At 53.2% G+C, this 23,446-nt stretch overlaps 1 protein-coding gene across 1 annotated transcript in view; it reads left to right on the forward strand.

Moving 5' to 3' along the window:
- Positions 1–12,540, forward strand: part of ST3GAL1 (ST3 beta-galactoside alpha-2,3-sialyltransferase 1) — a 145,695-nt gene extending 133,155 nt beyond the window's left edge. Inside the window, exons 6-10 of the mRNA XM_011977084.1 lie at positions 1,010–1,206; positions 2,149–2,328; positions 3,629–3,674; positions 5,091–5,210; positions 7,446–12,540. Coding sequence (XP_011832474.1) covers positions 1,010–1,206; positions 2,149–2,328; positions 3,629–3,674; positions 5,091–5,210; positions 7,446–7,619 — 717 coding nt within the window. The 3' untranslated portion in view covers positions 7,620–12,540. The remainder of the gene's footprint in view (positions 1–1,009; positions 1,207–2,148; positions 2,329–3,628; positions 3,675–5,090; positions 5,211–7,445) is intronic.
- Positions 12,541–23,446: the final 10,906 nt, after the last annotated feature.

The following is a 23,446-nucleotide window of genomic DNA, read 5'->3' on the forward strand; positions in this document are numbered from 1 at the left end:
AGTTGGAGTCTCTCTCTGTCACCCAGGCTGGAGTGCAGTGGCGCGATCTTGGCTCACTGCAACCTCCGCCTTCCGGGTTCAAGCAATTCTCCCTCCTCAGCCTCCCAAGTAGCTGGGACTACAGGCGTGCACCACCATGCCTGGCTTTTTTGTATTTTTAGTAGAGATGGGGTTTCACCATATTGGCCAGGCTGGTCTCAAACTCCTGACTTCACGACCCACCTGCCTTGGTCTCCCAAAGTGCTGGGATTCCAGGCGTGAGCCACCGCACCTGGCCTGGGCTAGGTCTTTAAAAGAAGATGAAAACGATTTGTTAGGCAGATCACAGAGGCCTTGTGCCTCCAGCAAACTGCTGATTCTTCAGTCTGACTGGAACCCAACAGTCCTGGGGCCAGGGGAACTGAGGGTCAGGCAGGAGAGATGGCAGACGTCCCTACTGCTCTGTCCCTCACCCCTGGCCGGGACTGGAGAACTGGCATTTCCACCTACTCCTCGCTCTTCTTGTTAAGGTTTGAGCGAGAGCATGTAGCCCCTGGGCCCTGGTGTCTGAGCAGGGTGGGAGTGAGACACAGCTAGAAGACTCCTGCTATTTTTTTCTCTTTCAAGCAGCAGTGACACATAGAGGGATGGAGGGCCTTTCAGAGAGAGGGGAGCCCCCAGGGAGGAGCAGGTTGGAGAAACGCTGATGGCATGTGGAGTTGGAGGGGCCTCTGAGGCCAGGTGTGGTTGAATCACCCAAGTGGCTTCAGCAGTGCCTGGCACATAGTAGGTGCTCAGTAAACACTTGCAGAATACATGAATAATCTCTTTACTTCCGGAGTAACCCTTAGTCTCCTTGAAGGAGGAAGTGGAGGTGTCTGTGTGTGAGCCGCCTCCATCTCCAGGGACCCAGCAGAGAGAAGGGTGAACAGGAGGCCCCAGTAAACAACAGCAGGTAGCTCAAGGGCTCTGCTGCCAGGAAGCTGGGGCCACAAAGCCAGGTTGACCACCTTCTGTCCTCCGCCCACAGAGGCTCCAGCGGGAGAAGAAGCCCAATAACTTGAACGACACCATCAAGGAGCTGTTCAGAGTGGTGCCTGGGAATGTGGACCCCATGCTGGAGAAGAGGTCTGTGGGCTGCCGGCGCTGTGCCGTTGTGGGCAACTCAGGCAACCTGAGGGAGTCTTCTTATGGGCCTGAGATAGACAGGCACGACTTTGTGCTCCGGTGAGTGCCACACCCTCTCCCAAGCCCACTGTGCTGCACCCAGAGGCCCCTTGGAGCTATAGGAAGCATCTTGGCTCAGGCTCAGGAAGGCAAGGTTCAGTCCTGGTGTCTCTGGACTTACCTAGGGACCCCAGGCTCCACACTGCACCCCCTAGGCCTCAGATTCCCCACCTCTGCATTATTGCAGGACGGGAATGGACTAGAAGGGCCTCTGCGTGCAGAGGAAGCCATACACAGGAGTTCCCCCGTTGTTGGAAGCTTGCCACATGGAGGCCTGGGGAGAGAGCAAAATTAATATGAGGACTCTTAAATCTTTAAAATTCATCCCCATTTTGTAATCTAGGCCATAATAAAACCACATCTTTTATGTAAAATATGTTTTTCCCTGTCACCAAGTGAAATAGATATTCCAGGAAGATGCCCCAAGTCTGTCCTGGGTCTCTTGCCATTCCCACCACACCACTCATAAGTGCTGCATGCTGAGAAGTGCGGGGTTGGGGGCTGGCCATCCCCAGCAGCCTTCTAGAATAGTCTCTGCTGTCTGTGATTCCTGACTTTAGTCCTTAGACCACTTACCTGCTTCTCGGAGCCTCAGTGTACCAGGTGTCCCACGGGAAAGTCCATGGTAAGGATCAGAGTCAGGTTTCCTTGCTGCAAAACTAGGGCTGTGGAAATAGCCTTTGGATGAGATTGTCTGTGACAGGCGGGCAGCGGTGGTGATGGTTAGACTCCCTTGAGGTCACGAAAGAGAGAAAAATAGCAGAAGCCTTCTCGCTGTGTCTTCATTGTCTCTATTTTACAGATGAAAAGGAGGAGGCCCGGGGAAGGCAGATGACACGCCTGAGGTCACACTGGAGGCTCACTGTCTCTCTCGGAGAGCTCAGGCTCGCTGAGAACACGTGCCCATGCTACAAGACTCAGCTTTCTCCCCTTCTCTCCCAGGATGAACAAGGCGCCCACGGCAGGGTTTGAGGCTGATGTTGGGACGAAGACCACCCACCATCTGGTGTACCCTGAGAGCTTCCGGGAGCTGGGAGATAATGTCAGCATGATCCTGGTGCCCTTCAAGACCATCGACTTGGAGTGGGTGGTGAGCGCCACCACCACGGGCACCATTTCCCAGTGAGTCCCCCTGTGGCCCCGCCTCACTGCTCCGCCCCCTGCAGTGACACCCTGTCCCCCAGCCCTGCCGTGGTCCTGCTGTGCCTCCACCGGGGTGCCTCGCCTCCCCCAGCTTCCTCCGGCACACACAAGCCCAGTTCCTGTGGCTGCCTCCCCGACTGTTCCAACTCTTCCCTCCCCATCACTTAACAAACCACAAGCTTTAGTGTCCTCTTGCTAACAATGCCCGGAGGGACCTCCACGCACCCCAGAGACTCTTCGGGAAGGGGGCCGCCACTAGAAAGGGTCGGCACATATGAGTTCTGCCTCCCTTTATTTCTGAAGTGCAGCCTGACAAATAACAGCACCTTGCTTTTCAAACTTACATGAGCCTGGCCAGGTGAGGGTTCCTAAGATATGAGGGATGGGGAGTACAGGTGCAACCTGGGCCCCTCCCCAGGGCAGGCAGTGCTGAGCAAGGCAGCTGTGGCTTCCCTGACAATCAGGAACCTAGTTTTCTGAGCGGGCACCGCACATGGCACTTGGCACATATTATCTCAATTAATCCTCACAATAGCCGTTATCGTTTGCTCCATTCTCCCAGTGAGGACTCTGGAGCTCGGCCAAGCACCTTGCCCAGGGTTGAACCCCACACAGAGCCTGTGCTTTCCTCTAACCCTGACTGAAGGGAAGTGCTTTGATGTCCAGATTTCCACAAGCCGTCTTGTCTTCGGCCAGGTTTTCTAGGAACAGAGCCAGCCCCGGGATGTGGGTGCAGGAGACTAGGGGTGAGGGAGGCAGACCAGGGTGGGGCGGGGTGGGAGCCAGGTCTGGATGTGGCTCAGCTGCAGTCTCCTCCGGGAGCAGGAATCGCACCCGTGGGACCAGCTTTGACACCTCTGCACTCGGGGTACATGCAACCACCCAGCTGAGGAAGGGGCAGCCGCGGGTCTTACCAGCCAGTGCCCCAGCTCGGCAGGGGTGCCCTGGCCCTGAGAGGTGGAGGCACCACGGCCCCCACTCCATTCCTTAAGGCTGTGCTTGGAGCAAGTCCTCCTCACCTTTTTGGGGAATAGGGGTCAAAACCCAGCAGAATGTCCTCAAATTAGGCAAGGCCGCTCTCTGGTGTCTATCGGGGATTGCTGTGGGCAGGGGGTTTCTGTGGCTGGGGTAGGGAGGTGGGGGTCCCTGAGGGAAGGTGTGGGGGGGCAGGAGAGGCTACGCCTGCTTCATTCTCTAGTCACTACCCCCAGAGCTGCGTGTCCAGGTTCCTGGGCCTCTCTGCTGCCCCGTTAACCAGCTTCTCTTTCTCCAATTGCAGCACCTACGTCCCAGTTCCTGCAAAGATCAGAGTGAAACAGGATAAGGTGAGTGGAGGCCCCAGCCCCGTTGTTCTAAGTTCAGGCTTCCTCATCTAAGGCTCTGCTCTCAGGTACGGCATTGAGTTGCAAGACAGCCCCCAGATCCCCAGGCTCCTGGAGGTAGCATCTCCCACTTAGCTAGCCCCCTGGGGGAAGAGGTCAAACACTGGGAGAGACTCTCAAAGCGGGCTCCCCCGGGCCAGCAGCATCACCCGGGAGCTTGTCACAGATGCACATCCTCAGGCCCGTCTCGAACCTACTGATCAGAAACCCTGGCCGCCCCGCATTCTGGTTTTAACATGTTCTCCAGGGACCCCTACGCACGCTGTGGTTTGTGAATTACTCTCAAAGCCAGGCCTCACCTCCTGCCTCTCATCTCTTTCCATGTCTGCATCTTCCCCAGCAGGCCCCTGGCATGAGGCTGGTCAAGAGATGGGCAAAGGGCAGAAGAAGGAGGGAAGTGAGGTGCCTACCACACTGGCCTTTTGCATACGCTAGCAAACTTAGATAGGCTCAGAGAGGTCAGGAAACTTGCCCAGAGACACACAGCTAGTTCTGGATAAGGGTAGAATTGAAGACTTCCTGTGCCTCCAGCATCTTGCCCTTTGCAGTGGGCTGTGCTGCCTCAGGGAAAAGGCCACTTATGGGTCTCTACAGGGTGGCGTTGGTGGAAAGGACAGCCTCCTAGAGATGGTAGGAGGCCACACTGAGAGGTGAATGGTTTACCAGAGGTCCACAGAATCCACCCTTCCAGTCCATTCCAAGAGGCTGGAGTTTGGCTTTCTGGACATGCACGCCCTCTCCTGCCTGAGAAGTCCCTTTCATTGTCCTCAAGGCCGGCTTTGGGTGAGGAACCAAGGCCAAGCCTGATACCGGCCCCCTCCCAGCTCAGCTACTGCCGGCTGCGTGACATGGGGCAGGTCACTTAGCCTCTCTGGGCTTCAGTTTTCTTATCTGTAGCAGGAGGAGAGGGAAACCTGGGACATGAGGTCATTTTAAGGATTGGCGATGATTCCAGCCATCATCAGGTGGCTTGGTGCTTACGTCTTCACTCATTGACAGTGTCTGGTCCCACCTCACGCTGTTCCCTGGGGCCCCCTTCTCCTGAGCAGTCTCCTGTCTCACTCCTTGGCCTCCTTGGGTTTTTCTGTGTGTCAGCTCCGCGATCCTCCTCACACCGTCCTGTAGGGCCCTCCTCTGCATCATTGCTGTCCATAGCACTTATTAGCTCAGCACCTCTGTCTCTTACTCATGTGGATGAGTGTCCATCTTTCCCACGAGCGTGGAAGCCCACGAGTGCAGGGGTATCCGTCAGGCTCATGGCTGTGCCTCCATGGCCGCAACAGTGTGTGTGTCTGATAGGCGCTCCATGTCCTTTGCCCACCGGAACTCACTAAGGGCCATGTCTTCCCATCCCCGCAGATCCTGATCTACCACCCAGCCTTCATCAAGTATGTGTTTGACAACTGGCTGCAAGGGCACGGGCGGTACCCATCTACCGGCATCCTCTCGGTCATCTTCTCAATGCATGTCTGCGATGAGGTATGCCACCCTCCCCCTGCCCGCAGGGCTGCCCAGAGGACAGAGCTCACCGTCCTGTGTTCCCGAGGGAGGGCAGGGAGAGGGAGGGCAGGTAGACCTAGCCTGCCTCTTCCAGAAGCTTGGATTCTCTGTCTCTATGTCAGGGCTTGCAACGTGTGTCTCCCAGGGTGTTTCAGTGAGTAACAGTGTTCTATGAGAAAGATCTCAGGAGCAAGAGTTCTGGCACATTCTGTGTGAGTGCCCAGGACCATGGCGGTGGAAGCTCAGATCAAGCAGCAGATTCCAGATACAGGAGCAGATTCTCATAGTGAGAATTGTCTAAGGCTGCGGTTCTCAATCCCACTTACTCCTTAGAATCATCTGTGGGTCTAAGTTCCAGCACCCAGGCCACATCCTGGCCCAATTTTTCCAGAATTAATGGAGCCAGGTCCCCATGGGTTCCACTGTCTGCCGACATTGAGAACCAGTGATCTCGAGAAGCATGCATTTCCCTTCTGACGTCCTTCGCCGTCTACCAGGCTGTGTTCGGGTTTCCACGGATGCTCTGAGAGGCTTGCTGCCGCCCCAGGAAGAGGAGCAGGAGGGCGGGTCACACAGCCCCCACTTCCTCCCTGACCCTGGGTTCAGGCAGGGCCCTTTTTTTTTGAGACGGAGTTTCGCTCTGTCACCCAGGCTGGAGTACAGTGGCCGGATCTCAGCTCACTGCAAGCTCCGCCTCCCGGGTTCACGCCATTCTCCTGCCTCAGCCTGCTGAGTAACTGGGACTACAGGCGCCCGCCACCTTGTCCGGCTAGTTTTTTGTATTTTTAGTAGAGATGGGGTTTCACCGTGTTAGCCAGGATGGTCTCGATCTCCTGACCTCGTGATCCGCCCGTCTCGGCCTCCCAAAGTGCTGGGATTACAGGCTTGAGCCACCACGCCTGGCCTCAGGCAGGGCCCTTCTTGTCTCGTCCAGCCCAGCCCCAGCCCCACCCTGCGTGGTGCCTGGTGGAAATCCCAGGAAGGGGTCAGAGGCACTGCAAGGCAGGTCCCCAGGCTCAGCTCTGCCCTGGTGTTCCCAGGTTGCAACGTGGGTGCCCCTGTCATTTCCCCACCCCACCCACCTCCAGCCAGCTGGTCCCAGACCCTTGCTTGGGTTTTTGCTCAGAGCCCTTTCTCCCATCGTTCCCACCTGTTTGGCCCTCACGTCCCTGCCCTGGAGCAGGCCCACGTCCATGTTGCATTTCCTTAGAAAGCCACATATGGCATGGAGCTGTCCGCTGTCCCCTCTTTGTCCCCACCCCTCCAATCTGTCTTCCACGCTGCAGTGCATATAGCACATCCTCTCCCTGGAAACCCCTCCATGCGATTCCTTCCAGTCATCTTGTACTGATTTTCCAAGACTCGACCCACATGCCACCTCCTCTGAAGAGCTTCCTCTGACTTCTCAGGGCATCAGCCCCTCCCTCCTCTGTGCTGTGGGAGCCCTGAATTTAGCCCCAGTTCCAACAAGCATCGCTCAGTCAGTGACTCCACGAAGCTGTAAGCCCCAAGGCTGCTTCCCCCAGCAGCTGCCCAGCTGGCATCTGATCAAGCTCTACCTGAACTTCAACACAGCCAGTAGGGTGCTGGGCTCAGAATAAATGCACAGCGTTTGTCATGTATGTGAAAGGCCTGGCCTAGTGGCCACGAGGGCGCCTGGTCCAGATGAATGTTGGCCGCAGAGAAGAAAGGGATCAGCCCTGCCCTCTGCCTCATTGCAATCGTGATTCTTGGACCCATTTTGCAGATGAGGAAAGTGAGGCTCAAACAAGTGATTTCACATGCCCAGAGCCTCATGGAGTGGCAGAGCTGGGATTTGGGGCAGTTTGCTTGGCCCCAAAGCCCTGCTTTCCTTCCACTCTCTTCCATTCCACGGCCTCCTTCCTATTGCTTCCCTCTGTAGCTCCTCGATTCTGGAAGAATAGGTTGCCCTTGCTGCAGAGGTAAGACGCGGGCTCCGAGACCACCCACATGCAGTCATCTCTCAGGGTGCTTCTGGCATTGGACTTGAGCTTTACTTAACTTGCATTTGCTTCACCAAGCCTCTGAGAGTTCCAGGAATGTAGAGAAGGGTTTTAATGAAGGGTTAGTCTGAGTCCTTGGAAATGCTGTTTATGGTCCTGTGGGATTCCAGGAACGCCTACAGGCTTCCTTTCTCAGAGGTGCCACCAGCAGCCCTGCTGTCTGGTTCTCATCTTTGCTTTGCCCCCACAGGTGGACCTGTACGGCTTCGGGGCAGACAGCAAAGGGAACTGGCACCACTACTGGGAGAACAACCCGTCCGCGGGGGCTTTTCGCAAGACAGGGGTGCACGATGCGGACTTCGAGTCTAACGTGACGGCCACCTTGGCCTCCATCAATAAAATCCGGATCTTCAAGGGGAGATGACGCAGTGAAGGGTGGAGGATGGACGCACTGTCACACCTCTGTGTTTCCAGCCCCAGCATCTTGCCGGAGCCGTTCCATCCCGGAGCTTGGAGGGGCAGCCTCAGGTGTGTGCCCAGGCACCGCTCACAGCCTCTTGCACCCAGCCATTGGCAGCATCTATTCAGCAAGGTCACTAAGCTCTGCCAGAGTGGCAGAGCATGTCTAGGAACCTGTCTTGAGTGGGGACAGCGTCCCCCCACCGCTGCCCCAGAGCTGGGGAGGCGCTGGGAAAGGTTCAACCTCCACACACTAAAATCATTTTAGCTCCCGGAGCGAGCTTGGGGAACAAATGTGGAAGACGCCTATATTCTGAGAGACAGGACAGTTTCCCAGGAAGATGGGCAGAGACTTGAGTGGCGATTCTGTCTAGCACAGAGACATGCCAGGCGCTGTTGGCACCCGGGGCAAGATGCTGCCCTTCTTTGCACGAAGCCTGGCCTCTCGCTTGGCGTGACAACCCTGTCATCTTCTTCCCAAAACTCATTTATGAGCCACCAGAGGCTCCTACCCCAAAGATTTTCACAGAAACTTGAGGCCAGGTGCCGTGGCTCACACCTATAATCCCAACACTTTGGGAGGCCGAGGCGGGAGGATCACTTGAGCCCAGGAGTTCAAGACCAGTCTGAGCAACATAGTGAGACTCCTGTCTCTACAAAAATTAAAGATTTAAAAAAATTAGCCAGGCATGGTGGCACACACTTGTAGCCCCAGCTACTAGGGAGGCTGAGGAGGGAAGATCTCTTGTGCCCAGAAGTTTGAGGCTGCAGTGAGCTGTGATCACACCACTGCACTCCAGCCTGGGCAACAGAGTGAGACCCTGTCTCTGAAAAAAAAAAAAAAAAAAAAAGGAAAAGAAAAAATCCCCAAACTTGGCGCCGTGTTTCTGACTCCTGCAGATACCTCTTCCCAAGCAGATGTTCCTTTGAGTAGTCCATCTCGTGGTTCTAATCGTGGCGAGAGCGGATCTGACCACTTCCATGTGCCTTTGTATTTGGGAAAGAAAAGCATGCATGGGCTGAAATGAAACAAAAGCCCTTACTTGGGAAAAGGGACCCCCACCAGCGGCCCTGCTTGCTCTCTGGCTGGGAACATCTTTTCTGGTTTCCTGAGCCAGCACCTGAATTGGAACAAAGCTCTGAGGATATTCAACAGCACCCAGCAGCGCGTCAGAATGGAACGTACATTCTCATTCTCAGACTCTTCAATAGGGTGCCCGCAACCTCCAAAGCCACACGGGAGGCTGCCAGCAGCATTTTCCCCGAGGGCCTGAGCTCAGGGTCAAGTCCCTGCTGGCCATCTTGGGGCTGTCACTGGGGGTCTGGGCCAAGGATATCCCAGGAATGGTGACTGCCACATACCTCATCTTCTTACTCCCCAGCTGTTATCCTTTCCTTGTTAGCCTTCGTGATTATTTATTGATTCTTTTTTTAATTCAACTGACATTGTTGCACCCTGGCTCTGTTGGTGGTCCTGGTGTTTTAATGAAACTTGCCTCACCCAGTAGCTGGGAAACGGGGGTGTGTTTAAGGGGGGTCTGTAGGAGTCCTCAGACGTGGGATGTTGGGGGTATCTAGGGCTTGGATGGTTTGTGGAATGTCCTCAGCATCCTCCCGTTCCAACCCAACCTTCCTTCTTCCTCATTGTGGACTTGGATTTATTCTCAGGCTAGGAGTCTCCAAAACTCTGTGAAACCTTACTGCTGCTGGGTGGGGAGTGGAGAGTAACAGAAATGTGGGAACCAGTGATTGTTGGCTCCAGTTACTAATGTTTAAGCAGGAAAACCACTTTTCTTGTTGAAAATATCCCTGAAAAGGCCGCTGCTGCTTTGAGGAGGCGTCACTTTTTCCTGGTGGAGCGTGACGGAGGCGTGGGGCCTGTGCTCCCAGGCGCGGGGGAGCCCCCTCTGCACACGGGGAGGGAGGAGCTTGGGGACATCAGTGATGGGTCACAGGTGGCTTCAGGCCATTCACAAGAGTCCCCGGAAGTTGCATGCCAAGTTTGGTTTTTTCCCTGAATCTCTACTTATGAGCATTTTTCTGGAGAGAGGATCTATAGCTTTTATCAGATTCTCAAAGGTTCAGAATGGGGAATGTGTTAAACAGAAAACCTGTTGCAGCTTTAAAATCCTCCAAAACTTTAAGATTTTTTTTTTTTTTTTTCTGAGAAAGGCTGGTAAATCGCTGAGTCGTCATTCAGAACATACAGCCACAGCCATGTATGAGGTGAAGAACTCAGCAAACGTTTGTTGAGTGGCTGAGTGACTCCAGGGGCAGACTCCAGATCATCAGACACTGAAACAGAGAGTGTTGCTATCTCCTGAACTCTTCCCTTTCTCCTAAAAGCTCAGTCTATACAGGGATGGCAGGCTCGGGCTGAGCAATCGACTTCTCTGGGTTTTGCTGTGCAGGAATAGGTCCCTCGACATGAAGAGGCATCTGTGTCTGAGCCACATGCTGCCTGGGTCGATGGCCTGGTCTCCGTCTGGTCTCCCCATCTCCCACTAGGATGGTCAAGCTGTGAGATCTCTTCCAGCCTCCAAATCCAGCTTTGCCGTTATACTGATGAGAAAATCAAGGCCACATTGCAGCTGGGTGGGGAGTGGAGCGTGACAGGCATGGGAGAGGACAGTGATTGTTGACTCTAGTTACTGATGTTTAATCAGAAAAACCACTTTTCCTGTTGAGCACATTTCCTAAAAGGCTGCTGCTGTGTAGGGAGGTGTGGCCTTTTCCTGGTGGAGTGTGAAGGAGGGAAGTGACGGGCAGTCGTGAACTGTCTGGGACAGATAGCACAAGTCAGAGTTTGAGCAGAAAAAGGGTGTCACCGGCGCTATGTTGAAATTGTCTGGAGGCGGGCTTTCCCAGCAAGTCTCCATTCAGCGTCTGGAAAAAGTGTAACCAGAATGGAGGCGTCTGACTCTCCTGGGCTCTCTCAGCACCGAGCTGTGTCCGCAGGCTGCCTGGGTGGCCTCTCATGCCCTCCAGTGCAGGAGACCACATTTCTCTTTCCCATAGCAGATAGCTCTTATGTTTCATTGACTTAGCAATGGGCACTTAATGGAATAAAAGCCAGTTGTTGCAGCCAGAATTAAATGCACCAGTTTGGCTTAAACCAACTGGAACTCATCCCTGGGGTGAAGGTGGCTGGGAATTAGACAAGAGTGTGTATTAGCCAAAGGGCAGTATGCATGCTGTCAGTAGGAGTACGACGAGCACTCGTGGCAGGCACGTAGTGCCGGGGGCTCCCGCAGGCCCCTGAATCCCAGCCCACAACTCTTTCTACTCTACAGACAGAGAGTTCCTTGGAGACTGGCCCTGCGTTCAGGCAGGGAACAGAGGGGTCCCTGCCTGCAGCACCCAGCGCTGAACCTGAAGCTGCAAAGATAGGCTGACGAAGTGGCCCATGAGGTGTCAGCAACATCCCAGCCCCCTGGGTCTCCCCAGTGAGTCAGGGCACTGATTTGCTCTAGCTGGAGCTACATGCACCTCCCCTGCCCTCAGCCACCTTTTAGGGGAGAAAGGAGGACAGAGTTATAACCTCTGGTTCTCTGCAGGGATCCTGGGCTGGAAGAAAGTTCATAAATGGATGAATGCCTTTTAAAACTCTGGCTTTTCCAAACATCATTCAGCAAAGCATTTGGTTAGGCTTAGAGAGAAAAGCCAGATATGAGAAAACAGAACGTAAAATAGGGGGAAAAAACAGAAAGAAGGTGGAGAGGGCAGTTAAGATCTGGGTGATTCTTTAGGGAAAGGGCTGGTTGGGAGGCTTTGATGGAATCCCATTCTCTGCCGTGGCCAGAAGGTGGTGCTAGAGGCCAGTCCCACCTGGATGTGACTCTGGCCTCTTGGCAAAGGTGGATTAAAACCACAAAGAACATTTAGAACGGGTATGTTTGCTTTGAAGTAGTCTGAAAATAAATAAAAAGGAAACCAAAAGAACTCTCTCTCCCTCCCCTGGCTAGGATCAAAAATGCTGTGTGCAGGGAAGCCCAAGCCTCAAGGGGCCACTGTCCAGCTAAAGATGACTGTACACCAGCCATGCGCCATCAGGAACCAGCACCTGTCCTCGCCCCTGAGAAAAGCCCCGGGGGTATCATTATATCCATCGTGGACATCTGGTTTGCAGCAAATGTGGCTACATGCCATCAGGATTATCCTGCCCTGTGAACTGGGCTAGCCAGTTTTGAGATAGAGTCAGCCTCCCCATTTTTGTTTATCATGAAAACACCAGCTCCTGCACCTCTGGGGTGCTCCCTGACACCTGTGCAAAGAAAAAGAGGAAGACTTAGAAGAAAAGGCAGAGACAGGCAAGGCAGCATCTCACAGCTTGTCAGGATCAGGGCATTACCGACTTTTTTTTTCTTACCAAGAGAGCACTGAATTGCCTATGGGCGGTGAGCCACCTTTACACCTGTTCTCCCTCCCAGCCCATCAGGCGATCCCATCATCCAGCCTCATCACTCAGCTGCTTCCTAGTACAAAACTGCCATTGGTTGCACGTCCTGAGCTGGGGGACGTCAGCTTTAACCCTAGCCTGTGTCAGGGCCTCCCCCTTCAGCCCCCCGCCCCTTAGGGTGATTGCGGGTTCCTTCCCTTCCTCCTGCACAATCACTTCCCTTCACTGAATTCCCTTCAAAGCCAAAGTTTCTTGAGCACTTTTTCTTGTGTGCAGTCTTGTGTGTTTGGCTGTTGGTGTTTTAAAATTTGCTTTCTATTCCCCCTCACCTCTCTCCATGTCGTTGCGCAGCTGAGCACTGGTTGGGAGGCATTCAAATAACGTTAGCAAGATCCTGCTTTCCTCAGCCCCCGCTCTGTTTTATTTATTGTTTAATATTTCCAATGATCCAAATCAAAGTGAATAAATAAAGAGCTATTTTATCGTTTGGGTGTGTGTGTTGTTTTTCTACAAGGGTCAGGCATTTGCGCTGCCTTCAACCCTCCAGCTCAGAGGACCTACTGGGTTGGCGTCACCACCACTGAATGGCCAGATTTCAGAATACAGAGGACAGCCCCAGCGTAGGCCTTGGAGAGGCCTCTTCTCAAGCCCAGGAGTGCCGTGCCCTGCTGTGTGACTGGCGAGTCACCTACATTCTCTGAACCTCCGATGCCTGCCGCATGTGTCAAATGGGCGTGACAACACTGGCCATCAGAGGGGATGTGAGATTAAAAACAAAAGCATCTCAAGAGGCCCAGTAGACATGCGCCACCTGCTTGAACGTTTGCTGAGTAAATTCACCTTGGCCAGGGCCTGATATGGGCTGGCCTAGAGTCTCTCCTCCCCCACAGAGACAGGCACACCCAGGGATGGGCATGAGTTTGGTCCAAAGTTGGCACTAATCTCCCTTTAAAAAAAAACAGATTCAGAAACCCAGTGTTGGGAGCCTGTAAGATAAAATCGGTATAAACAGTAACCAGGCCTCCCAGTTTGTATGGCACACAATACCTCCCTGGGCATGATCTTTAACTCTCAGAACAGCCCTGCAGGCTGGTGCATGGCTGAGGGCGGAGGTGGGTTCACAGCAAGGCGTCTCTCTCCAGTCCTGGGCCTCCTGTCTGCCCTGCTGCCTCCCTGTCACTCTGTGCTTAGCAAGGATGTTTCCTGAGATATTTGAGACACTGTCTATGGGGACCTTCTGAGGGCAGTCCCCAGAGGAAGGATGGGGCAAAGATTCACACAGAGGCTCTGCAGCCAGGCTGCCCTGGGTCCTACCTATTAGCTGTGTGAGTCTGAGCAAGTAACTTAACCTCTCTGCCTGATCTCATGATGGGTAAGTTTGGTATGATGTAATACCTCTGTATACATACACGTAGAGAATTAAATGAGTTAACCTACGCAAAAGGCTTACAACAACAAATGTTAGTTATTAGTACATCAGACACAGGAGCAGAGAAGGAGCTGTCTGCAAGACTGAAATGAACAGCAAGGTTCTGCTGGGGAGCCCGGTCTGTTTCCCTCCCTCCCCCCATGCCTCTGTCCTGCTCCTGCCCCCTGCCACGGGCCTTCATGCTGCCCCTGTATCTTCTCTAAATTGTTTCCTCAACTCTAGACTTCCCTTTCCTCCTCGTCCCATCACTTCTCTGTCCTCTCCCTGCAGGGCCCTGCTGTCACCTGGCGCTAATACGTGCTCCCACCCCTCCATTCTATGGAAGATACAGCCTCTCCCAAATTCGCTCCTGGTTGGCCTCACATCACAGCTGCAATGTGGACCAGTGGCCACGAGGTGGTGCCATGCTGCAGTCGGCCCCGCCGCCCACTTTTCCAGACCAGCTCTGCGGGGCTCCAGTGCCTGGCTGCCCTGTCCTGCACATCACACCCTGGCCTCAGGCTAGAGCCCATGGCCAGGGAAAGAAATCGTCAGGGCCTAAAGGCATTCCTCCAGGACGCCCCGGCACCTGCCTGGATGCTGGGACCAGAGTCAAGGCCCATCTGCCCCTGCATTCCCACCCCTCCCCCAAATGCAGATCCTCCCAGGATTTGGCCTGGAAGCCCTGGGACGTCCTAGGAATACCCGCCAGGCTGCTCCAAACGCACGGTTGGCCATCAACAAAAAGCGAGGGGACTAAAAAGAAGTTCCTAGGTGGAATTTTCCACTTCCTCTTCACTCTCCCAGGATGTTTAATGTGCACAGGGATTGAAAGGAGAGTGTGGTAGCCCTGTTGGCTCATTCTCTACATTCAGCCATGGCTGGTATTTCCCACCCATGCCCCCTCGTTTTTCTTTTCTTTCTGGTTGTCGATCGTCCACAGTGACCAGGGGTGAGCCTCAGAGGCTGCCACTTTGCCCCTGACTGTGAGTGAGCACCTCCCAGGTGCAGCCGTCCTCCCTGACCACAGCATCACCTAGCAGGGTAGGGGGTGGGGAGGGCCCTGTCTTTCAGCGTCCAGTCATAGGGGCCTCCCCGCTTGTCCTCCCAATGCCTCTGGCAGCTGGTTTATTCACACAGGATTCACTGAAGTTCCTCATGCCACAAAAAGAAATTGTCTGTGTACCCTCAGAGGCTCCCCTCCTACTAGGGGACAGAGGCTATCTGAGGCAAGTCCAGGAGGCCGATGCTCTAGCGGACCTGGACAGGAAATGTCTGTGATTCTCCAGACCTTCCTCATCTGCTGGGGAAGGGCCAGCCCCTGTCTGCTTCAGTTGCTTCATTCAAGGACTCTGGGGGTCATGTTCAAACACCTGTGGGATATCACCCTGACGACATTCTCTATAGAAATGATGGTAACAATGTAGCTATCTGCCCTGCCCCCTCCCTCTGTCTGATGCCTGCCCTGGGCCCATCCTTTCCTGAAGAACCAGGTGAAGCTTCGTCCACGTGTCAGATTCAAAGACCTCCTGGTCATTTGCAGCTGAAACTTGAGGTCTCCATAATTCGGCATATTCCAGGTTACCTGCTTCTCAGAGATGCCGGCTGTTACGTGCCCGTATCCTCCAGTATCTTGTGAGTGCTTGACTCCAATCCTACTGCTATAGACCGAATTGTGTCACGCCCACCCATGCATATGTTGAAGCCCTAAGACCCTGTTGGGGTGGTATTTGGAGACGGGGCTTTTGGGAGGTAATTAGGGTTTGATGAAGTGATGGAGGCTCTTATGATAAGGTTAGTGCCCTAGAAGAAGAGACCCACAGACTTCTTTACCATGTGAGGCTGCAGTGAAAGGCAGCTGTCAGCGGCCAGGAGGAGGGGCCTCATGAGAACCCCGCCACACTGGCTCCCTGACCCCAGACTTCCAGCCTCCAGAACTGCGAGAAAATACATTTCTGTTTAAGTCACTGACTTATGGTATTTTTTTAATTGTAGCCCAAGCTGAGTCACCTGCTCACACTAACACTGCCGCCATTTCATAGGGTGAGGCACCTCAGGCAGGTAAGAGACTTGGCCTCTTTGAGCCTTACTTTCCTCCCTCAAAATATAGAAGTAATAATAATACCTGCCCTGAAAGGTTGCTGTAAGGGGTAGACTAATGACCCATGTCTGCCAAGTAGGGGACATGGAGTAGCGGGCCGCAGATGGTGGTCAAGGAGTGAGCTTGGTGCAGGGAACCAATTTCTCCCTCTCCCCAACTACCTAAGACTCCTGTAGAGGTGTCACCCTAAGCCCTCCAAGGATGGCAGCTCTGCCCTCCTCTGTTTCCCTCGGACATGCACCTCCTGCAGGTGGAACAGACTCAGCTGACTGATCGGACCCTGGGGCCCTCAGCGCAGCCACCTCTCAGCTGAACTCTGAAAAGCAGAGGCTTCCTGTTTTCTGGGCCCCCACGTGGCTGCACGTGGCGCACCTTCCAGGCTGATGGGGCTGCCACAAAGGGGAGGCTGTGTTTGGATACAGAAAGTCAGTTCAATTGGATGAGATAATGAAGAGGGATATTTTGCTGCAATTCTAAGCCACATGTTCCAATTCAGCTTGACTCAGAACACAGCTGCAGGTGGTTCCCGAATCAATCCCTCCATTAGCTCAGAGCCCATACTGAGGGTAATGGGATTGAGGTCCTAAGACCCCAGCCACTTGGAGACAGAACTCTGGGCCTCGTCAGGCTATAGATCACGAAGCCCTGGGTTTGGATGTGGCCTGCAGGGAGTTGAATGAGATGGTCCAAGGAGCAAAATACAGGAAAGGAGGTTAGAAGAAGCAGCCAGGGAGGCCACAGGTCTCTGGCATCGCGGTGCCTCTGAGGCTATAGCAAGGTCACTTCAAGGAGACTGAGGCCTCGCCCTGGTGATGCCTGTCCCCAGAGGTGGTGAAGTGTCACCATGCATGACCTGGGTGAGAGCAGGCTCTCTTTGGGATGGAGGTGGAAACTAGGCGGGAATCGCCTAAGAGCTACGAAGACCCGTGTATAAGTAGCGAGTAGGGCACTCCAGCAGTGTGCCAAGAGGGAAGGGCCGTGCAGGGCGGGCACAGGGTTAAAGGAGAAGGTCACATATTTGAGGAAGGATGTTTTGACTAGCAGCAGAGACTGCAGCGGACTTAAATGCTGTCCAGAGGGAGCCAGTAGAGAGAGGAAGATGCAGCAGAGAGAAGGAGGGTGGAGCAGGGCTCTCGAGAGGGACATGGCATGGAGGGACCCCCGCCTCCATCACAAGAGGATGGCGAGGTGCCGGGGTGGGGACCCAGGCAGAGGCAGACAGCTTTAGCGGCACAAAGCTGAGGTCATTGCCATCTGATAGCTTCCTTTTCCCCTAGAATTGGGGAGATTAAATGCTGAGCTGAGGCGAAGACAGGCGGAGAGAACAATTGAGGCACGTTTTCCCATGAACTGTGGGTCATCAGAGTAAATGACTATGAGGACAGGCAGCTGGTGTGGAGGGCTGGGTTGATGCTAGAGAGGATGCGTCTAGAGGGCCCCACCTGTGCAGTCAGGTGCCTTTACTCAGCTGCTGCCTGGGTGCAGGGATGGAGGTGGGCTGCTGGCCTGCATGTGGGGGTGGAAGCTGAGTGAAAGAGGAAAGGCAGGAGAAGATGCAGACCCCGTGAGCGGATTCCTGTGGGTGTTAGGACACAGGGTCTTCCCAGGAACCACCTGGGGGCTGAGAGTCTGGGCAACCTGGGCACAAGGAGTGTGAACAGTGGTTTCAAGATGGTGCAGTTCCCAGTGATGGAGCGGGGCCCAGGGAGAGGCGGTGCAAGACATCCAGGGTCTCGGAGGGCAGGGGCTGCACGTGAGCTCCACAGGGACACCAGAGTCATGCCAGATAAGGGCACAGGTTGGGAAGAAAAACCCTCACTGATGTGCAAAGCCCGCCATGAGTGAGGGAATGCAGGCAGCAAGATGGTGGGTGCTGGCAACAGGAAATTCGGAGCAGCGTGTGGCAAAGAAACACCCACGTAGGCCCCGGAAGATGCAGACCTCGCCCCAGCACTGCTACCGGAGCCGAATAAGAGAGCTGTGGGCTGGGATGTTGGCAGGGGACAGAGCCCCCAGGTTCATTGCGCTGGTCAGGCAAGAGCCTGCCCCTTCACAGGCTGGTGACTCCCTGGGATGCCACGGTGCTGGGCACCTCCTGGCATACAGGGTACCCTAGGCAGATATCAGAACGCTCTCTTCTGAGCCCTGGGGAGGGTGTCTCCGTAGAGCCAATTGCCATGGGAAGTGGTATGTCCTGCGGACTTTTTCACATGCAGATAGCCAGGCCCAGCTTCCGATGGGCACCTAAACGCTCTGAGAACTTTCCTCCCACTTTTGTAAGTTTGGGATGGGCTTTCCTGAAGCTGTGTCCAAAATAGGGAACAATCGTTTGCATAGATTTGCAGGTGGCTGGAAGATTTCTTCCCTTTGTCGGCCACCCAAGGGGAGGGTATCACTGGGTCATGGACACCCATGGACAGCCACGGGCCCCAGCAGTCAAAGACCGGGGTTCACGGACAGACCCTCTCTGCAAACCAGGAACAGTGATTCCGGGTGTATCTGCCTCACAGGACTGTGATAAGCAAACGTGCTTTATGTGTATATTTCACTTGGCAAATACGCACTGAGGGCCACGGGGGCTGGAGATACAGAGATGGGCAAGAGAAGGTCTCTGCCACCAGAGGGTAAGAGTTAATGGGGGGATGGACAGGCAGCCAGACAGTGGCAACTCCCATGAAAAAAAGGGGCTTGTGAATAATGACCGCAGCTGGCTCCCTTTCACACGCCAGCAACGTGGGCTGAGTGCTTTACCTCCATTAAGCTCATTTAATCCTGCAACAATCCTGCCAAGAGCCACTGGTCTCCCAAGAGGGGAATTTAAAGAGGAAACTGATCCTCACTCAAGGAGGTTAAGTGACTTGCCAAGAAGTTAGGGATGTAGCCAGAACTTAAATGGCGAGGGCTGGGGTTCCTGAGCCCTGGGTAAAGACTGCAAGTGCGCCATACTCCCCAGGGGTGTGGGGACAGAGGACGGTGTTGCTCCAGAGCAAAGCACTTTGGGGATGAGTGCCCGTGGCTGGCTTATGGCGACAGAGCTGGCCCAGCCCCACGGCCAGGTTTGTTCATCCGGACCTGGGCCAAGAGCGCCTGGTGACGGTGGCCACCAGAGGGCGCAACGGACCCACCTTCCACCGGATTCAACATGGGGTTTGGTCGGGAACAGCCACAAACTGAAAACCTCAAGGGAAAAGCCACACGCCCACGTGTAAGGCCGAAACTTAAAAGAACTTGATCTTAGATAGTAACAAGGACAACACATTCCAGATGAGGAGATTGTATCTCTGTCATCCAGCTAAGAAAATAGATTGAGAAGAAGTCTGTGTCCAGTTGGAAAATGTCAAAGCCCCAATCTAGGGTGAGTGTCTGACCAGCGGCCCAGGGCTTCAAAGGGCGACCCGCTCCTGCCTGTCCAGACCGCCAGGCCTTGGCGTTTCTACCCGGCCTCCCTCTCCCACCCCTTCTCCTTGACTCTCCAGTGATTTCTTAGCTGTGTGACCAGTGGGGAAAACCTGACTTCTTTGAACGTCGGTTTCTTAATTTATAAATGGGTGTAAGGTGACATAGTGTATATTAAGAAAAGAAAGCAGGCAACCTTTTCTGAGTCCTTTCTGTGTGCCACGCATTTCACACGCATTTTCTCCTTTAATTCTCACAACAGCCCCCGTGAATGACACGGGGGTGGTGTCCGCATGGAAGATCTGAGGCACAGAGACTGTTAGTTACGCGCCCATAGCCACAGTTCATAACTGATCAACCAGGATTAAAAACCAGGTCTGAGTCTGCCTCAGCCGGGACAGAAGAGGCTGCTGCTACAATACTGACAAACCCCCCAATCCAACGACCTAAGATGGAACAACAAAGGTTTCTTTATTGCCGGGTCAAAGTCTGATGGAAGCTGCAGTATCCTACATGAGCCCTGCATGTGGCGGCTCAGGCCACCCAGCTGTCTTCATCTTGGGACAACGCCAACTTCGACTTCAGCATATGCCCTTCGAGGTCACTGCATAAGGGGAGAAGGACATAAAGGTGGCTTGTTGGCTCCTAACTCTCCACATGGAGTCGATACTCATCGCTTTCATTCCAGCTCTGGAGCCAAAACCAGCTACATTGTCCAATGAAAGCTGCAAGAAAACTGGAAGGTGCCTCGGAGCCCCTGGAACAGTGGAGGGGCACTAACCAGTTCTCCTCATGCCTCTCCTCGATGTCACAGGCCTGGCCATGGAGCCAGCTGGTGAGAGGCTCCTGGTGCTGCCCTTGTCAGTGCTGAGTGAACACAGGCTGAGTGCTCCATTCTGCAGGCTCGGTGGGATGGACAGGCCAGGGCAGACCCACGGCAGAGACTCCAGGCGACAGGAGCGCTGGGATCAAGGCTGTTCACCCCAGTCTCAATCCCTGCCTCCTGCTGTCTGAAAGGCTGGTGTGCTGGAGAGGAGCTGGGTGTGCTCCTGGCCTCTGGCTCCTTCTGCAAAAGCCTGTTCCCACTGCAGGCTGTGATGGCTGGGCTGCTGTCTCATGGGAAAGTGAGCTCTGTCCTCAGAGCCACACAGGCGAAGGCTGGAGAGCTGCTTTTTGGAGATGCTATGCAGCAACTTGGGCATCAGAGAAGAGATCATGGAAAGAGAGCGGGTTCTGCTAATGAATCCAGGCCATTTGCTATCTTGCAGACAGGTGGCTGCTTCCCTACCTACACTGGCTTCTGGTGCCTCCGTTTCCAAATCTGTACATTGGAGGGCTTGGAAAAAATCAATGTGTCTTACAATGTTTTGCCTAATTGCTGACTTCCCAGGATAGTGATGAAGAAGTTCATTGAGGATGGAATGGTGCTCTTTTTCCCTTCTGAATGTCCAGCACCTAACACAATGCCAGGCACATAGTAGGCGTGCAAATAAAAATCCTGTTGATTGACTAGTCGGCCTTTGAGAGTTTATTCTATTTGAATAGAAGGAGACCTAACATTTGCTGAGTGGGTCCCATGTTTCAGCCCATTCTCGGTCTTCGCATGAGCTCACCCATCTGCTTCTCACATGACCCTGGGGACAGGGAGCCTCACTGACATGCATGTTTTACAGAAGAGAAAACAAGTGCTCTGAGAGGTGGACCACCTCGCCCAGCATGCATGGCTGAGCAGCCGTCACCCCGAATGCGAACCCGGCAGTCAGGCTCAAAGCTTGCATTCCAAACCGTTCCCTTGCAGCATCCCTGAAACGGCCATTACACGTGCCTTCAAGATCCCTGATGCTGTGTTAGCCAAAGCAGAGATCGAGCTCCTGGAGAGGAAACACGCCTGAAATGATACGAGGCCTGGCTAGTGATGATTTGCACTCCATCCCCCTCAAGGCCGTAGGGACAGAGACTTTCAGCTTTGCTCCAAAGGCCCTTCAGTGGTGGCCCCGTCAGCTGGTTCATCACCAAGGAGCCAGCCCTGTCCAGGGAATACCAGGAGATGCCAGAAGATTCTTTTGGCCAAGAGCACTGAGCAGCCCCAGGTGGGAGTGTAGCAGGCAGCAGTGCGAGTGCTCATGCAGCTCAGAGAAGAGAGTGTGGTCACACCAAGCTGGGTGCTGAGGGTACAATAGGAGTTTACCAAAGAGAGAAAAAGGGGAGAGGCTAGGTGTCCTCCATTGACTTCCAGGACATGCCTCTGTCCTTGTTTGCCGTTTTCTTCTCTGATTCCTTCTCAAGCACTTTGTAGGTCCCCCGCCCTCAACACTGCCTTCAAGTAGCTGCACTCCCCAAGGCTCCATCCTTGTCCCACTTCTACAAACCACAGTCACACCACACTCATTCTGGCCATGGGTGCCACAGCTCCCCACTTTCCTCTTTCCTTACTCGAGTCCCCACATCCATAATCTTCTGAATAGCTTCCCTTGGATGTCTGAAAGTGCTCAACAACCACAGGCCCACACCACCATCCTCGTTTTCCCCTCTCCCTTGCTCCTGCTCCATGGGTGTCTGTTTCAGGCACATTGGCCTCCCTGGTATGCCAGGCAGAGGCCAGCTCACCATCCCGGATGCTCCCTCTCTCTCCTCCCCGACGGCTGTCCCATCGCCAAACTCTGTCCATTCTGCTTCTGTAATCTCCATTGCTCAAACCCAGTCTTCTCCCCAACCCCCTGCCCTCAGCTCTAGCTTAGGTTTTTATCTTCCAATGAGATGATATCAAGAACCTACTAACTACAGATTCCCTTTTCTGCTACTTATCTTACCACATTCCAATCCATTCTCTACACAGTGTACAAACGAATCTATCTAAAATCCAAATCTGATTGCACCTGTCAGCTATTTGCCATGGTAATGCTGCATAACAAACTATGAGACTAGTTACCTGAGAAGGCTCTGCTCCAGGTTTTAGCTCACTTCCACTTGCCTTTAGCCTGCAAGGGTATCCAGGTCTTGTCCACTCATCACTCTTGGTCCAGAACATCTGCAGAAGGCAGGAGCACAGGGAGACAAGTCCCACTGCTAAAGCACATTTAAGCCTTTATGTTAGGTCCTCTAAAATCAGAGGAGCTGAAGAAAATCACATGAGGAGACAGATTAAAGATGACCACAACTTCTCTGGCATTCCTCTCATCAAGAGTGCTCCTGCAGATTCCCTTGAATCTGCACAAGCTCCTTTGACTCCTTCAACTAATGGCAAAGAACGCTATGCCAGTTATGGGTTCAGGCCTTAAGAGTCTGGAAGCTTCCAACTTCTATTTCTGGGGACACTTACTCTTGGGACCTGGCCATGACAGTGCAAGGAAACTCCAGCAGCCCCACAGAGAGGACCATATGGACAGGAATCAAGGCAATACCAACTCAATAACCATGTGAGGGTACCATGTTGGAAGAGTATTCTCCAGTCCCCATTGAGCTGCTCCAACTGCTATCATGTGGAAGAGAGATGGATCATGCCCACCAAGACCTATCCTAATTGCAAGTTTGTGAGCTGGGTCAATTGGTTTTTTGTTTTGGTTTAGTTTGTTCTTTTTTTGAACCACTAAGATTTGGAGTAGTTTGTTACATAGCAATAGATAACTAGGAAAGATAGCGAAACCCAATGTCAATGATGAGGAAAGACTCTCTTTGCACTAGGAAGCCATGGCAAGGGTATAGCTGTACCCCATTACAAGGGAGTTAAACACTGGGGCTACTCACTTAATTTACTGCGGTGACTATGTTGTTCATACGCTCAGACTTTCACTGGCTCCCCCACCAAGAAAAAGACCAAGACTTGCCCACTTTTGGTGGAAATGTAAATTAGGACAGCCATTACGGAAAATAGTAAGACAGTTCCCCAAAAAATCAAAAAATAGAACTACCATATGATCCAGAAATACCACTACTGAGTATATATCCAAAAGAAATGAAACCAGGATCTCAAAGAGATATCTGCATTTCCATTTTTATTTCAGCACTATTCACAATAGCCAAGATATGGAATTAACCTAAGTGTCCATTGGTGGGTGAATGTGCAGAAAATGTATATATTCACAGTGGAATACTAGTCAGCCTTGAAAAAGAAGGAAATCCTGTAATTTATGGCAATATGGATAAACATAGAGGATATTATGGTAAGTGAAATAAGCCAGGGACAGAAAAACAAATACCACATGATCTCACTCACATGTAGAATCTAAAAAAGTTGAATTCATAGAAGAGTAGAATGGTTATCAGAAACTAGGGGTGAGGTTGACTAGGGGTGTTGGTCAAAACATACAAAATTTCTGTTGAATAGAAGGAATTAGTTTACAAGATCTATTGTACAATATGCTGACTATAGTTAATAACATAGTATAGGCCGGGTGCGGTGGCTCAAGCCTATAATCCCAGCACTTTGGGAGGCCGAGACGGGCGGATCACGAGGTCAGGAGATCGAGACCATCCTGGCTAACACGGTGA

This window comes from Mandrillus leucophaeus, unplaced genomic scaffold (assembly GCF_000951045.1).
Source record: "Mandrillus leucophaeus isolate KB7577 unplaced genomic scaffold, Mleu.le_1.0 Scaffold173, whole genome shotgun sequence".
Taxonomy (NCBI): Eukaryota; Metazoa; Chordata; class Mammalia; order Primates; family Cercopithecidae; genus Mandrillus; species Mandrillus leucophaeus.